The sequence below is a fragment of the Malaclemys terrapin genome, chromosome 3, assembly GCF_027887155.1.
Source record: "Malaclemys terrapin pileata isolate rMalTer1 chromosome 3, rMalTer1.hap1, whole genome shotgun sequence".
Taxonomy (NCBI): Eukaryota; Metazoa; Chordata; order Testudines; family Emydidae; genus Malaclemys; species Malaclemys terrapin.
In genome coordinates, this window is record NC_071507.1 from 177,870,579 (window position 1) to 177,887,203 (window position 16,625).

At 46.1% G+C, this 16,625-nt stretch overlaps 1 protein-coding gene across 1 annotated transcript in view; it reads right to left on the reverse strand.

Moving 5' to 3' along the window:
* Positions 1-3,452: 3,452 nt before the first annotated feature.
* Positions 3,453-16,625, reverse strand: part of CYS1 (cystin 1) — a 29,581-nt gene continuing 16,408 nt past the window's right edge. Inside the window, exons 2-3 of the mRNA XM_054023627.1 lie at positions 15,722-15,777; positions 3,453-5,423 (exon numbers count right to left, since the gene is read on the reverse strand). Coding sequence (XP_053879602.1) covers positions 5,318-5,423; positions 15,722-15,777 — 162 coding nt within the window. The 3' untranslated portion in view covers positions 3,453-5,317. The remainder of the gene's footprint in view (positions 5,424-15,721; positions 15,778-16,625) is intronic.

Sequence of the window (16,625 nt, forward strand, 5' to 3'; positions counted from 1 at the left end):
GGTGGCACTGAAGGACCTGCTGCTGAAGTGCTGCCGAAGACCCAGAGCGAGTGAAGGACCCGCCGCTGAAGTGCCGCCGAAGACCCGGAGCGCTGCCCGGTGAGTAAAAATTAAAAAGGAGCCTCTAGCCAGGGAAGGGATTCTCGGCCACTTGCCCCCACCCCGGCGGCCCTGCCACTGGGCGCGGGGCCCTCTTAGGCGCGGGGCCTGATTCGGGGGAATTGGTGGAATTGGCCTAAAGCCGGCCCTGGTACTGTAGGCTGTATTATTAGAGCTGTGAGTCTTGATTAACAGAGTACAGAAGACACACTTTAGTTTGCCAACAAAGACTGTTTATTGCGGCACCAAGCATATAGATAAATACAGAGCAAATATTGCTGCTTGTAACAAGCAAGTGGGTCCTCATGGCTTGCTTTTGGCAATTTCCATATCAATCTTTCCCATCACCTGCCTACACATTAAGTCACAGCTCCTCCCATTTTGAATCTTCAATTTCTAGCTGAGTTTGTCCCCCTAACCAGTTTTTAAAGCCTTGTAAAAGGGTCAGCTGGCCCATAGCCAGCCTATGAGAGGGTATTTCCCTTCTTAAAACTGCTCTAGAGGCAACCACTTTTTCTAGTTGTTTTCAGGAGATAAAAGCAATCCGTGGTTTCCTCTCTGAAAGTCTTGCTGTCTTTGTGCTCCTTTCTGTACAGGTATGTGCACGCTCGAGGAAAGGCTATAATGCTACAACTGTGACTACACCCTTTTTATTTCTTTTCCTTGTTCAATGGCAAGGTATGCTCCTATCACGGTAGTAATGTCATGGAAAACAATCAGCAGCTAAGAAAAAATATTTCTGTGCATTATATCTTCAAAGGTGCAGTTCTGCATTTGCAAAACCCCAATTTGCACGTAAATCAGGAGTTAAGTAGATGCAAATGGAGTATGCATAAAAGTGGCTTTTGTTCTGTTTTTGGAAGATTTTGGCCTAGTTAACTAACTTCTAAGAATACTTTTCAGGCTTTTAAATTTCTTCCCATGTCCGTGTTAATCTTTTTACAGACCAACCAATAAATCTTGTGAATTCCAAATTGCCTTCTGCTAGGTTGTCATGCTGCTGGCCATGTCTTCGGGTTTTTTTGGTCTGCTGTCCTCTGCACATGACTGCTTTTCACAAGACAGATGGTCGGTCAGAAGCCAAGATATTTGCCTTTTGGTTAATATTTATATAAAAATCTCTTACGATCAATTTTTTTTTTTTTTTAACACCACGCTCAGTGAAAGCTAAGTGGCTGGAGCTGGTAATCTATTTAAGTGGTAACCATGGAAAATGTGACCCTTTCCTTAACCCTCTGACCAACAGTGGTTTGGTTTGGTGTTTTTTAAGGAGTGGCTGTTTGTAGGATGGCTAATAGCCAGCATGGCACTAAACATAAGGTAGTTAGTTTGTGCAAAGTACAGAACATATTGTATTTGTATAATTTAGTATTTACGTGCTGCTCCTAGATGAGGGAAGATACCATGCTAAATTGTGGAAAATATTTTATTGTTTGTTTGGAGAGGACTGAGAGTTTTTTTGCACTAAATACCGTGCCCTGCTCCAGTACACTAGGCTGTATATATCATGTAGAAGGGTAATGACTGAAATGACAGGCCGGCTACTCAGCTGGTGTATCTCAGTGCAGTCCCATATGTTTAGGAACAGGCTAGACGAGATGCTTTTTAAAAATAGGAATGAATTTTGTCATCTTATGAACAACAGGCCATCACAGACTGGACTAAAGTATGATGTCCTCCCAAATGCTAATGGGGAGAAAATAAATCTTCTTGCCAGGCAGGTTAGATTTCAATGTTCAGTCCTTAGACCTACTGCCAGCCTCCAGGTACTTTTCCTAATAATCAGTCAGGGATGTCTATTTCTTCATGCCTTTTATTTTAATATTTTCTCTTTCTATAAGCGTTCTTAGCTGGAGCAGTTACTGAATAGAGTTGCAGGGAGAGAAACTGAACTCTGACTTCAGCGAGGCAGAGCCTGGAACAGGAGGAGGTCTCAGATACTGAAGGAGGCTGTGATCTCCCTGCCTACACAGTATAACAGGAGGGTCTGGCAGCTCAAAGGGTCTGGAAAGTTGGTAGATTTCTCCAGCCTGGGATTCCAGCTGAGCGGTGCCCAACTGACAGGGGTGCCACCCTTCTCCAGCCTCCCCAGTGTTACACTGGAGTATGGCCAGAGGGGGACTTTCATAGCTATTCATGGCTGGTAAAATGAAGGCTGGAGGCCACAGCCAGCTGCCAGTTTAAAGCAGCTTGGTGGTCATCCTAAAGTAGGCCAGGCCTCAGAACCAGAAAGCCACAACCAGTTCCTCTGTGCCTTCCTCCCCCCATCTGTACCTATCACATACTGGGTACCCTTAGAATCTGGCCCTGTGTGTCCAAGAACAGTCCTAATCTAAAGGAAGAAACCTGGATAGCGTAGAAATCTAAAAGTTGGCTAGTGTCTGAACAAAAAGGGGACACACCATGCATGCAGCATCATGGGTATGTACAGCTACTAGATTTAGAAATTTTCTGATGTTTTTTGTGTTCTCTACAAAAAATGCACTATGTATTCTTCTCACTCTGATATAATTCTGCTTGCTATCATGGCAGGTTATTGGAGATTAATGTGTACGGACATGTGGGGGGTGGAGGGGAGCCCACACTAGCTACTCATTAACTCCCTGTGTAGACACTCACATTGTGCACTGAGTGCCTTTGTGCTCAGGAGCATAATGCACTTTGGCTAAACTGCCTGAGGGCTCTCTTAGTGTGCAGTGTCCCCACATGGCGAGCTAGTGTGGAGTAGCTAATTGAGTACCTAGTGCACTTTAAAGTCACATTTTAGCTTATTTAGCATATTAGCACTAACATCCCCATGTAAACATGCCCTGAGTATAACTTCCGTCTGATTGGGTACCACACCAGACCTCCAACAGGACCCTTTCTGTCCTTCTCTATGTAAGGTTCACACCACAATGATACCCACCATCTGACTACATGAGCAGGACATCTTTTGGAACACTGTTTCTTATCCAAACTGGTCAGTAGGGGGTTTTGTGCTATCTGCATGATCCTCTCCATCCTTCTAGAATTGTGCACATCCCCTTATAGATGCACTTTGCCTCTACTGTCTTCATATTCTTGGAAGATTCATTAAAAGGCTATCAGTGTGCTGAAGCAGCACTGAGCAGGGGAGGACTATGAACCAGTATGTAGACATCTATGTTCTGCCACATTGGCTAGGAGAACATGACAACCTGGAGATAGCCACAGGTTCCTCATTATGTAATCTGGAGGAAAAAATAAAACTAGATGCCTCATTAGGAAGAAAAAATCACATGCAGTGATAACTCATTAAAAATCCTACTGGATATCTCCATGAACAAATAAGTTGGAGGGACAGAAGATTGATCACCCTGTCTCTCTCAAACTGATACTTTTGCCTTTTATTGAGAATTACATGGAACATAGATATTTGTGAAATATACACCAAAGTACAAAGGAAAAGTCAAATCTTGAAATCTTAAGGTGTATCCCACTGTTCCCATTAGCATGTGCCTCATCCGTTTGCCCTTGAGATTTCATCTGACATGTTATGTTCCATCAGAGGACAGAAATTTTTTTTTTCTAATTCTGATAATAAGCAGCTACTCCAAGTATATCAGCCTCCCCCCCCTCCCCCCAAAAAGACAAACCTTAATTTAAAAGTACAAGGCTTCACCGTCAATCATGCTGAAAACCTCTGAGTCTTCGGGTTTATAGGATTTTTTTGTTTTACTTTTCCATCCTTAGTGATGAATGTGGTGAATTTTAAATTAGGCACTAATGAAAATTCCTGTGTAAGCCAAAAGTGGTATTTTATATTTAACTCCAATGCGGGAGTGCTGATTTGTGAACTACTGCTCTTCAATCATGTTAAAGCCCATCTCAAAGTGGGTGACCCAACAGGCGCATACATGTGGCAATGGACCAGTATGTGCTAGGGTTACCATACTGAGCCTCCAAAAGGAGGACACTCCACGGGCTCAGGCCCAGCCCCCGCCCCAACTCTGCCCCTTCCCCAAAGTTCCTGCCCCAACTCCGCCCCCTCCCCTGCTTCCCGCGAACATTTGATTCGCGGGAAGCCTGAAGCAGGTAAGCGGGGTGTGGGGGGAGGAGGCGCGGCCCAGTCTGGCCCCCCCCGGCCTCTCCAGCTTGGGTCGGCTTGGGCCCTGGGGTGCCGGCCCCGGGCCTGAGCACCCCCGGCCCGCCCGGCCCAGCACCCCCGGCCCGCTCGGCGGCCCCCGGCGCGCTCAGCACGCCCGGCACCCAGCACTGCCGGCCCCCGGCCCAGCCCCGCTGGTCCCGATTTTCCCGGACATGTCCGGCTTTTTGGGATTTCCCCCGGACGGGGATTTGGAGCCCAAAAAGCCGGACATGTCCGGGAAAATCCGGACGTATGGTAACCCTAGTATGTGCATGTCACTCTGTCCTTGTGATTTCCCTGTAGCTTCCATTTCTGTAAGCCAGCAGGTAAGAAACTAGACCAGAATCTTGCCCTTTAAGGAAACCGGACTCTTGACAATTTCAATCCCCTGCCTCTTTGGAAAAGGGGAGCGAGAAGGAACGGAGCCATATGCACAATCAGAACAAATCCCACACCTGTTGTTTGACAGAGAACTGGGATTTGAACTGTTAGATCCTGCAGCCTAAGTTTGGAATGATTGAGTCCCTTCCCTCCCTTTTTCTGTATTGTGGAATAATTAAAAAAAAATGGGGGTGGGGGTGGGGCAAATTCAGACCTGGTGTATAGAATTGCAGTCTGCTAACTGTAGGCCTGAATTTGACCCATAGCTAAGTGTCAGGAAAGGTACATTTTGGATATATCCTATCAAGTAAGTATTTATTCAAATGATTTGCTGCACTTTTCTGACTGAAATCACTCTGTCAGAATGGCACATCTCAACCTTACAATACATTTAAGACTTCATACATAAGTATTACTTGGAAACTGGCTTTTAAATATTCATTTACAAGAGGAATGTAATGAGATCTTATTTTTTCCCCACCGCATTGCTTTTATTCACTGGTCAGTGAGGGTTCCTTCGTTAATCAGTGCTCTTGCTCAGCACTTGCCAAAGAGGAATTTTTCGAAGTCCTACAATACTAACAGCCTCCTGTGTGGTAACATTCTCTCTCATTTCATTCTCGTCTTTTCCATTTCCTCAGAACAATCTCACTGTGTGGGGGGTTATTTTGTTGGCAGAACCCTTGCTCATATGTGCCACTGTCAGCTCTGATCATACAGCACTGGCTCTCAGCGGCAGTACTCTCGTTCAATACTGGCCATGAGCTCTTCTTCAGAGTAATCGTACGACATGGGGGACTGCATCTCGGGCTTCTTGTTACTTCTGACTGGAAACCTGTAGGATGAGACAACGAAGTATCTTTACTGTAAAAGAAAATCAAGCTCTGTGAGACCTAGTAAGCCCCTTATCTCTAAGAGGGAATGAGAAAAAGCATTATTTGTGTGTGCAAAAGTCAAAACAAACTCACCCATCTTACTGAACCATGGATTCTATAATGGTAAGCAGGCCTCAGTTTTCTGACCCAAGACATGAGGTGCTCATTAGTGATCTTTGGGTAACAGTGATTTCTGAAACAAGCACCGAGAAGAAACTGGAATGATTTTGGCTGGTGTAATCGGAAGTGGAATGTTCATGTTACGTACGCTGACAATCCTAGAATTCACTCCTGCCCTTTCCTGCCTGAGCTAGGAGGGGTGGGAGAACAGTGGGGTTTTGACCTTGCAAAAGTTACTACAAACAGTTAATTCTACCCGGTAGGCCTGTCCATTTGCTTCTGTGCCTCAGTTTCCCCATTTGTCAATGAGGGATAATATGTACCTAGCCCACAGCAGTGTTGGGGATGTTAGTTCATAAATGTTTGTACAATGCTGTATGAAGTGATTATTTCTGTGACCCTACGTTACCGCTAGTGGTGTGTTGTATAGGAATGTCACTACAAGGGTAAAATGGTTTAATCCACAAGAGACTTTGTTCTCAATAAACTAAACTAAAATTTTCCAGAGCTCCCAATTCTGACAATACCTGCAGGTGGGTATTGCTGGGCCCTCTGTTTCATTCAGTGAAATGGGTTTTTGTAGTGCTTTCCCTGAAGTGGGTTTATTTTTGGTGTTTGTGGAGAAAAAACAAACAGGAAAGAGCTGATTTCTTCATATCCTGTGTATTTGGTACAAAAGCAGAGAGGTGTTTTCATACCAACTAGCCTGGCTTCAACTACATCCCAGCAAACGGGACTTGATACCTAGTGCCTATAAGTTTACACACGTGGGACTGGTAAATCCAAATCAATGGTGTGAAAGCAGGGACGAATGGCCTGCATTGCTGATTGCATCTTTTGCAGAGGAAAACTGAGGGCATGTTTGCCAGATGAAAACATACGGATAGTTCACATGCTGGACAGGAAGAGGTGTGGAACAAACTGAATTGGACCTGCAATTGAGGATCCCTGAGAACTCTTCTCTAACAGGAGCTTCTACTGATTCAGTGTTTTCGTACCTCAATAGCTTTCGTTGGTAGACCAGAGTTCTTCGCTATGTACAAGAATTCATTCCTGGTATCGCTGAAAGGGACATGCACCTGATGGCAATCACAGTCCTGCAGTAATTGCTTTGGAGCAGTTTTGCCCACAGCATTGCACTGATTGTATGGCAATCCCTATAATATAAAAAATTCTTATCTGTTGTGACAAAGTTCCTCCTCTGTCTTGGTGGGTCCTGCGCTTATTGACGGATTTTCTTGCCTCAGAGATTCACCATGTGGGTTGAGGAACAGCCCAGAGACCTTCCCCTCTGGAAGAACCCACAGTCCAGGTCAATTGGGAGGTTTGGGGGGAACCCGGGCCAGCCCTCTACTCCGGGTTCCAGCCCAGGGCCCTGTGGACTGCAGCTGTCTATAGTGCCTCCTGTAACAGCTGCATGACAGCTACAACTCCCTGGGCTGCTTCCCCATGGCCTCCTCCAAACACCTTCCTTATTCTCACCACAGGACCTTCCTCCTGGTGTCTGATAACGCTTGTGCTCCTCAGTCCTCCAGCAGCACACCCTCTCACTCTCAGCTCCTCACACTCACACCACAAACAGAAGTGAGCTCCTTTTTAAAACCCAGGTGCCCTGATTAGCCTGCCTTAATTGATTCTAGCAGCTTCTTCTTAATTGGCTCCAGGTGTCCTAATTAGCCTGGCTGCCTTAACTGGTTCTAGCAGGTTCCTGATTACTCTAGTGCAGCCCCTGCTCTGGTCACTCCGGGAACAGAAAACTACTCATCCAGTGATCAGTATATTTGCCCTCTATCAGACTCCTGTACCCCACTGGTCTGGGTCTGTCACACTGTCTAGTTGTCCATTTGAGGGGGGGGAAGCCCTGATCTGGCTGTGTAAATGTCAGGTACTGCAGATGTCAACAATGGCTTTATTTTTTCGAACAGGTCAACTGGCGCGGCAGATGTCATGTGAATTTCCTACCCGAGAGGCAGTTAATTTACTTTGCACAGTTTCTTCAACCACAAGTTCTACTGGCACCAAAGGGTATTTAGCAAATGAATCTTCTCTTGATTCCTTCATTCAATTTCCTTCTTTTAACAGAGAGGAAATGATTTGATTTTTTTTCATATAGTAAATAGGAGATGGGAGTAACACTTAAAAGCAGTGTGCAGGGCCCAAATACTTCATAATAGGAAAGGGAAATGTAGAAATATGACTTGAACCCACAACTGGCACGTGATTTGATTATATCTAATCATGTGACCAGCCCTCTGCTAGTTTTATAGGAATGTTGAATGATGGATAAGAAATAGCCCTTGGTAAAATTTCCAAGACTCCATTTCGAAACCTACAAAACATTGTTTCCATAAGTTTTTTTTTTCTAATTATTCCTGATGTCTGAGGCTATATCTACCTGAGACCTTACAGTGGCACACCTCTACCGCTGCAGGCTGCGCCACTAGAAGGTCTCTCATGTAGCCGCTCTATGCCAATGGGAGAGAGCTCTCCTGTTGACCCCCAACAAGCGGTGATAGCTATGTCGGTGGTAGAAGCTCTCTCGTCAACATAGCACTGTGCACGCTTCCACTTATGCCAGCAAAACATATGTCGCTCAGGGTGTGTTTTTTCACACCCCTGAGCAACACAAGTTTTGCCGCCATAAGTGATAGTGTAGACACAGCCTTAGTCTTCACGGTGACTTTTAGGATGAGAGAGGCGCTCTAAATAAAAAATCCAACATACTGCAAAATACATCAGCTGTCAACTTTTTCTTTTTAAACAATCATGAATGAATGAGCAGGGCGGAGCGTAACGCTAATGGGCTAGGACAATGGCTGGAAAAAAGCAAACCGCCCCATAGCCTTTATTTTCTTCCCGCAAGTCTCATGGAAATGTGCACTAGAATTTAATAGAGATGAAACCGATACTGTCCTGCAGGAATAGAACATGGTTCCTCAGAAATTACTCTACTCTAAAGGTCTGAGTTCTCTGGTTTGCTAAGGCCTCGTTGTGCTGCTTAAAATAGCCAGAGCTAGCTGGTAGAGAATTCCCCCTGCACAGGAGGACTCTTGGGTGGAAGAAAGCTGGCAGCTCTAGTAGCAGCCAGTCCCAGTGTTAAGCAAGAGACGGGGGGTGTCAGGGGAATTTTGGGGGCAGCGCATGGGTGGGACTGGGTTTGCTGAAGCAGAGCTCACCTATGTTGATCCCACACTGTAACTCATGGTGCAGCTGCTCTAATTTACCCTGGGGCTAGGTGGCTGAGGATCAGGAATTGTAACGGTCTGAGCTCAGTCTATTTTGTTGCAGTGATAACCAATATACCTCCTGCCTTGGAACGGGAAAGCACCAGAAATGTTTCACCTGGTACACACAACTACGTTTGCCCCTCAGCAACGGTTTGGCTCCTGAGCCCAAACTCAGGCACAGCTCACCACTCCAGGCATTGTGAGTTGGCGAATGGGATCGCAGTGCCACTCGGCTTTGGCCTGGCAGGAGTCACTCACTGAAACTTGGCCCTGCAGCCCTCCTTCACAACCGTGCCAGGTCACAATGCCATTTACCTTGGGGGCCCTCTCAAACAGGCACTCTGGGACAAACTACCCCTTTTTCACTCCCCCATGGAGCTGTGTCCTCCCTCCCCCCCTCCAATTGGCACACCTGCCAATGGTATGCACTATACATAATGTACAAACAGCTGAGGGCTCCACTGATTTGGAAAATAGCAAGTCAACACATCTGGGGGGAAAGAATTCAAAACACAGCTATTCAGTGGGAGGGAGAAAACTGGAAAGCAATAATGCAGCAGGAAAAGGGCCAATAGTTTGCAACATACAAGATAGGAGTTTGCAGTGGAACAGATCAGCACAAAAAGGCGCAACTCCACCAGGAATACTGTGCTCATGTCTAGCCACCTCATTACTAGGAAAATATTAACAGTATGGAGGGAGTTTAGAGAAAAGTAACAAAAATGCTTACAGGGCAGAGTGGACTGACTGAGTGAAAGAAGCTGAAAAGAAGCACATGTTTAATTTAACTGAAGAACGGGAACAGGAGAGGAGACTACATCTATTTTAAGGGTGTTAATGCCAAGGAGGAAGAACAATTACGGAGAGGCCATAGGATACACAGTAAATAGGATACAATGTGAGACGGGACAAGTTAAACTAAATACAAGGAAAATTTCCTGTTATCAAGATGCATTAGGCTGTGAATTAATCTCCCACAAGGAAAAATAGCGGGAGTTCCTTTGCTTGAGAAACACACTAGGTCAGGGGTCGGCAACCTTTCAGAAGTGATGTGCCGAGTCTTCATTTATTCACTCTAATTTAAGGTTTTGCGTGCCGGTAATACATTTTAACGTTTTTAGAAGGTCCCTCTCTCTCTAAGTCTATATTATATAACTAAACTATTGTTGTATGTAAAGTCAACAAGGTTTTTAAAATGTTTAAGAAGCTTCATTTAAAATTAAATTAAAATGAAGATCTTATCAGTTTAGTGCAGTGGTTCTTAACCTGGGATGAATGCACCCCCTGGGGGTGCAAATGCCCTTTCTGGGCATGAGACATGCGAGATTTTTTTTTTTTTTTAAGAAGGTAAATCATCGAAAACACAAATTAAGCACAGGCACGTAAGTATAACTACTCTCTTTCATCAAACCTATGTATAATGTTAAGAAACACTTTTTTTTTTTAACAATTACTGTAATATACAAACCAAGTTTTTAAGTTAATTGTAGAGTAATTTTTGATAAGTGGGAGAACGTATTTTGAGAACTCCAGACCGTCAGCAGGCTGAGTGGAGCCGGGTGTAGTGTATTAAATTGCTCCCCACAGGAATGTGCTACTTACGGTGTACTACTTAGGGGTGCCAGTCCTGATGCTCTGAGTGATATGGTAAGGGAACAGGGGTGGTTGGATAGGCGTGGGAGTCCCGGGACGCCTGTCAGGTCTTGGGGATGTGGATAGGGACCAGGGCAGTCAGGGGACAGGGAGCAGGGGGGTTTGGATGGGGGGGTGGAGTCCCAGGGGGGCAGATAGGGGTGGGGGTGGTCCCAGGAGGAGGCGGTCAGGGGACAAGGAGCGGGGGCGTTGGATGGATGGGAGGTTCTGAGGGGGGCAAGCAGGGGGGCAGGAAGTGGGAGGGGGCAGATAGGGGGTGGGATGTTTGGGGAGGCACAGCCTTTCCTACCTGGGTGTAGTGTATTAAATTTCTCCCCATAGAAATGTGCTACGGTGTACTACTACGGCCGTCAGTCCTTGTGCTCCGCAAGTAGCACATTCCTACGGAGAGAAATTTAATACACTACAGGCAGACAGAACCCCAGACTGGCGGCGGGCTGAGCAGACGTCATTCTGGGGTTCCATCTGCCAGCTCCTGCTAGTTGGGGTCCCAGCCACTGGCCCCATTCAGCCCACTGCCGGCCTGGGGTTCCATTCACCAGGCTGGCAGCGGGCTGAGTGGGGGCAGCGGCCGGGACCCCGGCCAATGTGTCAGTAAAAATCGGCTTGCGTGCCACCTTTGGCACGTGTGCCGCAGGTTGCCAACCCCTGCGCTAGGCAATGTACAACATGGGAAATCCTGCCCTAGCAGAGGGATGGACTAGAGGCTCCACAAGGCCTTTTCCTTAACATCCACGATTCTGCTTTGTGTTGTCAGAACTAAGGAGGGTCACTGCCTGCTGTGACACCCTTGCCACAGTCCAGTGGGGAGTTGATGGTCACTGCAGAGAAGACGTAGCAGGAAATCTGGAATTGAAACTTCGGATTTTTTAAGACCGATTTATCCTTTTTCTGAGGATAGAAAAGTAAAGAATAAATCATTAAAGTTCCTTCTTAAAGCAAATGTGACTATTGACTCAGGACCAAATCAATGCCTTGCTTAAACACGGTACTGGAAATACAAGCTTTACGGGTGGTCATAAGATCATAGTAATTAGGAAAGGAAAAGACATATTAGGTCATCTGGTCCATCCTGCTGCTAGGTCACAGTGCCCTGACAGAGGGTGTCTAAAATACTAAACTGATTTAAAATTTTTACTAAAGCTAATGTTAAAATTATCTAATACACAGGTTAAGGAAAGAGTGCCTATACATCTGGGCATAATGCTTAAATTATCCAAAAGTACAAAGTTTTTGGTTTAAAAGTCATAAAATACATATCGTATATAACCTGCAATATCCCGAATTAAGGTTAATAAATTTAACAATACAGATAAAATATTAGCATCCAAATATTCAGGTACATCACTAAAAGTTATGTTAAGAGTAGCTTGTGGAAAGCAAACACAGCAATGAGTGTATAGTGTCCCTTAATAACTGAGAATTTAGGATAGGTTGACCCTCAGTAAATACAATCCATCAGAAAAGTATTTCAGTTACTTTTCCAACTTCCCTTCTCAGTGGCGCTCCAACTCATCTCTCCTGGTATTGCCAATGTCCGGTGATGTGTTCTAAATAGATGTCCCTCTCCTGAAGGATGCCATCCGCTGCCAGTATGTGGAAAACTTGAAACAGAAGCTGGACCAGGGCAGGGCCTTCAAAGTGACGTGCAAGTGGGATGCCAGCAACCACTACCTCCCAAGGGACAGTTTCACCCGATTTGCTGACTGGAGATTCATCCACAGGGCCTGGCTCAACTGCGTCCAGCTACATGGAGCCATCCACCATGGGAATCAGGACAAGTGATGCAAAAAGTACGGCTATGCCAATGAGATGTTACCTCATGTCTTGTGTAGTTGCAAGCCCCATTCCAGAGCCTGGCAGCTGCACTACAATTCCATCCAAAATCACCTAGCTCTCGGAGTGATGATTGTGTGCTCTGTATTCTTCACCTGTGGCACCAGGACTCCCAGTTCCTAATGTTCTTCACACCACGTCCAGTGGCAGCCAATATGCTTCTCCAGCTGTTATGTAGCACTGCGGGCATGAGTCCAAAGTGAAGCAAAGTCTCTCCCATCTCTTCCAAAGTTGCCTTCCAGGGGTCCGCTCAGGCAGGTGGCAACATCTTGGTTGGAGGGGGTCCTAGTGATTCACTTCCTGATGACGTCACGCATAGCATTCGCTGCGATATTCCTCACCATGGCATCCAGGCAAGTCGGAAGGCATGAGTGATCACTGCAACATCACATATATCACCCATTTGAGGGATGTTGGTGCCGCCGTGCCTGAGTGAGATGTACACCAGTTCATTGCTGGCCCTCTGGAGAAGAAATGTCCACTTCTTCACTGACTGCCTTATGGTGTTGTCTGCCCTGTTAAGATTGGATCTTCAAGCCTCCAGGGCTACAAGTTCTCACAACTCACTCCATTGTTTTGTGGATGTGCCTCTATCTGGATGGATCTCATCTCTGACAGCTGTGGTTGTGGAGTACAGAGTGATGCAGGACAGCATCCAAAGTAGAGTTACTGCCTTTGTCGAGCTGCTTTTCAGGAAGGGATACCGCAAATGAGGCTGTATCCTCTTTTTTTTTTCTTTTTAGCTTTTCCACTTTTATTGTTTCTTCTTTTCATTCTTCTCCTTTGGTTAATTGGTTTTGTTATTTCTTCAGCGATTGGCTCTATCAGTGATAGACCTGAATCGGTCCACCTGGGGCTGATTCTGCTCTTAGGCACACCAATGTAAATCCAGAGTAACTCCACAAAGGTCCGTTTATACCAGTGTGATGGAGCAGAATCTGATCCAGTGAAAGATAAGACAACTCTAGGAACTAAACATTACTTAGTTGGTTTGACTTTTCCAAAAACTGAAATTCTGTTGCCAGAATGATTAGTTTAGTAGATGTCCCCATAGAGTTCTTGATGCTAAAGCCTATCGTCCTGATTGTGATTTACACTAAGGTCACTTTGGACAGTGCAACGTGGGAGTAAGTTTGTATTTACTCCCGTTTTAAAACCTCTTAAAACTGGCAGAGCACAGTGGCCTTAGTGTAAATGAGTTTAAGGTTCTGGTTCTTCATCAGAGCCCTGTAGCTGGCTCCAGCCTGCTTCCTCCTTCAGCCAGACGGCCCCCCAACTATTCTCCAGATTTTCCTGTGAGAGTACGAATTTTCCAGTGGTGACCCATGTTGTATATTAGAATCTCAATTAGTTCCTTTGTATTTCAAAGATAAGCAAGTTCCTCGCGGAGGCTCGGGATGAGGGGCGGATTAGCCAGCACCTATAGCTGCTTTGGTCTCTTTGGGAATCTCGTGACTCACTTTTTGGCATGATCAAGTTCACCACAAGGCTCAGCAGCAGCCCTTCCTGGACAAAACTGAATAACTGTAATCATGGTGCAAAAGCCAATGAGGGTGCTGGGAAATATCAGAAGAGGGGTTGGTGGGTTTTCTTTTTTTTTTTTTTTTTTTAGTGCCTGCCTCTTTGACCACTGCCCACCATTCTTGTCAGCTGTCAAGGGACTGGAGCTGATGAGAATCTTGCTCAGAAAGTGGGATTCTCATCAATTTCAATTCCCTACTGGCTCAAAAGCAAAGGAGTGAGCTGGCAGGGAGGAAGGACTGTGCCACCAACATGTGTGCTCTCAGGTCACATCCATCAGTGATGTCTATGGTTAATAGGTCACAGCATGATCACCAGAATTCTCACTCAGACTGATCTACACCTCCTTCTGGAGGGACAAAGCTGCTTAAAAACAAGAGAGTCACTGTTTGGTGTAAGAGGATGAGTTTTTTAAATCTTTCATCAGTATCCCATTCACATGTCAATCTTACTGTTCCCAGTGCTCCTCCCTGTAGGCAGTCATAGGAGAGCAGTCTGGGATCCATTGCTTTTGCTACTGGACGTCCTGTTTCAGATTTTCTTTCCTTTACTGCTATACAAACATGCATCATTTTAATCAACTAGCCTTCACGAATCCATGGAAGAGGCTGATTGGCCACTGAGTTCTGTGTCTGCTCGGTGTGACTGAACCAAAGGGAAGGAATCTCCCTGAAGCGTGAAGAGGAGGGCAGCTCAGCTCACCTGAGTTCAGTTGAAAGGGAAGTTATCTCACAAGCCTTATCAACCCAAGAGAGCTGGGCCACTGCAGTTTGCCCCTGTGTGACTGCACTGGTGCAAGTAGTAATATCCCCCCGAGCACAAAAGAGTAGCATGGCGGCACCCAGCACTCCTGCACCTGTGTTGTGGGGACCTAGCCCTCAGTTCTCTGTGGCCTGTTCTAGCCAGATACTGGTGTGGTCCTTGTCATCACAGTATCTGAGCTCCTCACAACCAGTCATTTGTGGAATGTATCCAGGAAGTCTGGAAGCATTATCACAACCTTTCCTGTGTAAAGCAATCACCCCATTTACAGACTGGAGGTTTAGTGACTTGTTCTGATTACATGGGAAGCCTGTGAGTGAGCCAGGAATTGAACACTTCTCCTGTGCCCCAGTCTAGTGCACTACTCCCTAGATCACCCTTCCTCCCCAGGGCCCTGCCCAGCTGCTGGAAGGTCCAATGGATTGCTGCCCTAAGGATGAGGACCTTCTGAAGTCCACATGACCCATCTCCCTTCCTCTACACCCAAGACTGTTCAGGACTGAAACTCCGTGCTGTGCTCCGGCTGAAGCCTGGCTCTCCTAAGGGAATGTGTCCTGGGGGGTGCAGGCGAGTGTGTGGGTGGAATTTCTTCTGACTCCACTCCCCTTTCCTGCGGACCTCCAGATATCCACAGCACAGGAGCCCTCCTCATGTGTACCTAGGAGGTACGCAGGGATAGTCTTCTCTTCCTGATCTCTGCTCCCTTCCACATGCACCCATTACAACCTCTACTCCCACCTCAGGCCCTCCCTGCAGAGGTTCCCATTGCAGGGCCTTGCGCACTGTTGGTCCACCCTATTCTCTGCCTATGGCACACAACAGTCTAGTCTCCTGTGGGCTGTGATACTTTGGCCTCATTTCATTTGTTGGATCTAGTGTGCAGGTGCTCTGGTATCCTTCTGGCCTTAAACTCTGAGATCTGTGCTCCTTCAGAGCTGAGGTACTTGGGAAGCAGCAGTGAAGGTGTTGGGGCTCCAAAGGGACATGTGGTGGGGTACAGAAGAGGAAGGGGCCTTCTCTACCCTGAGACACACAATATGTGATCAAGTGATTTGCTACTGTCACACCCTGGTGCTAAAGATGTAATGTGAGAGGAAGACGTGCCTTTCTGCCAAAGGTCACATTGATATGCTACTTACTCACTGGCGGAGGAGTTGTTGTTCTCTGGGTCCTGTGTGCTTCTTGTTAAGGAGGCCTAGAAAAGAATAAACAGAGCAGTGTTGTCATATATGAAATAAAACATTTGCAAATAGCTACCTTTGCATGTGAAGAGCCACATTGGCCCTGCCTTAGCACTCTATGCAACCTCAATGAAGGCAATCAAGGTGCCAGAAACAGACCTGTTGTTTTTTAGTTACAAAAGCCTCACTAGGTCACCTTCAGCATCTAAGGAGCCTGGGTGTCTTTGATCTGCAAATCTGAAAGCATTAAACATTAACTAATTAAGCCTCCTAATTTCCCTGTGAGACAGGTGAACATTATAATTCCCAGTTCAAAGATGGGTAAATTGAGGCCTAGAGCAGTGATGTGATTAAAGAGAAGTTAAAAGAAAGCTGCCCTGATTCTTCTCAGCTGACTAGTCTGAACATGTCCCTGAGGAGAAGCACGTCCCGCCACGTACAAACCAGGAATCGCTCCTACAACTGGCACTTGTAGTGAGAGTTGGTATCGCTGTGCCCCTTGCTGGCACCAACTGTCTTGCTGAGAGCTGACTTTATCTGTGACCCTTAGAAATCTTGGCCCAGGCCCAACATTCATTTTCTGTCAAAGGATGGAACTTGTCTTACACAAATGTTCACGAAAAGCAATTTAAAAGGACAGTGGATGCAAGTGAGGGGAAATCCTAGTTACAAATATTTTTTCTCCTTGTTTTCCAGCTCTGGTTAATATAGGCTTTGAGGATGTTACTGCAAAGAGCAAGTGGAGAGCAGGGTGGAACCAAGCAATGCAGGAGGTCATATAGAACACCCTCTGCAATGCTGCATCTTAGGCTTGGCTACACTTGCGAGTTACAGCGCTGTAAAGCCACCCCCAGTGCTGTAA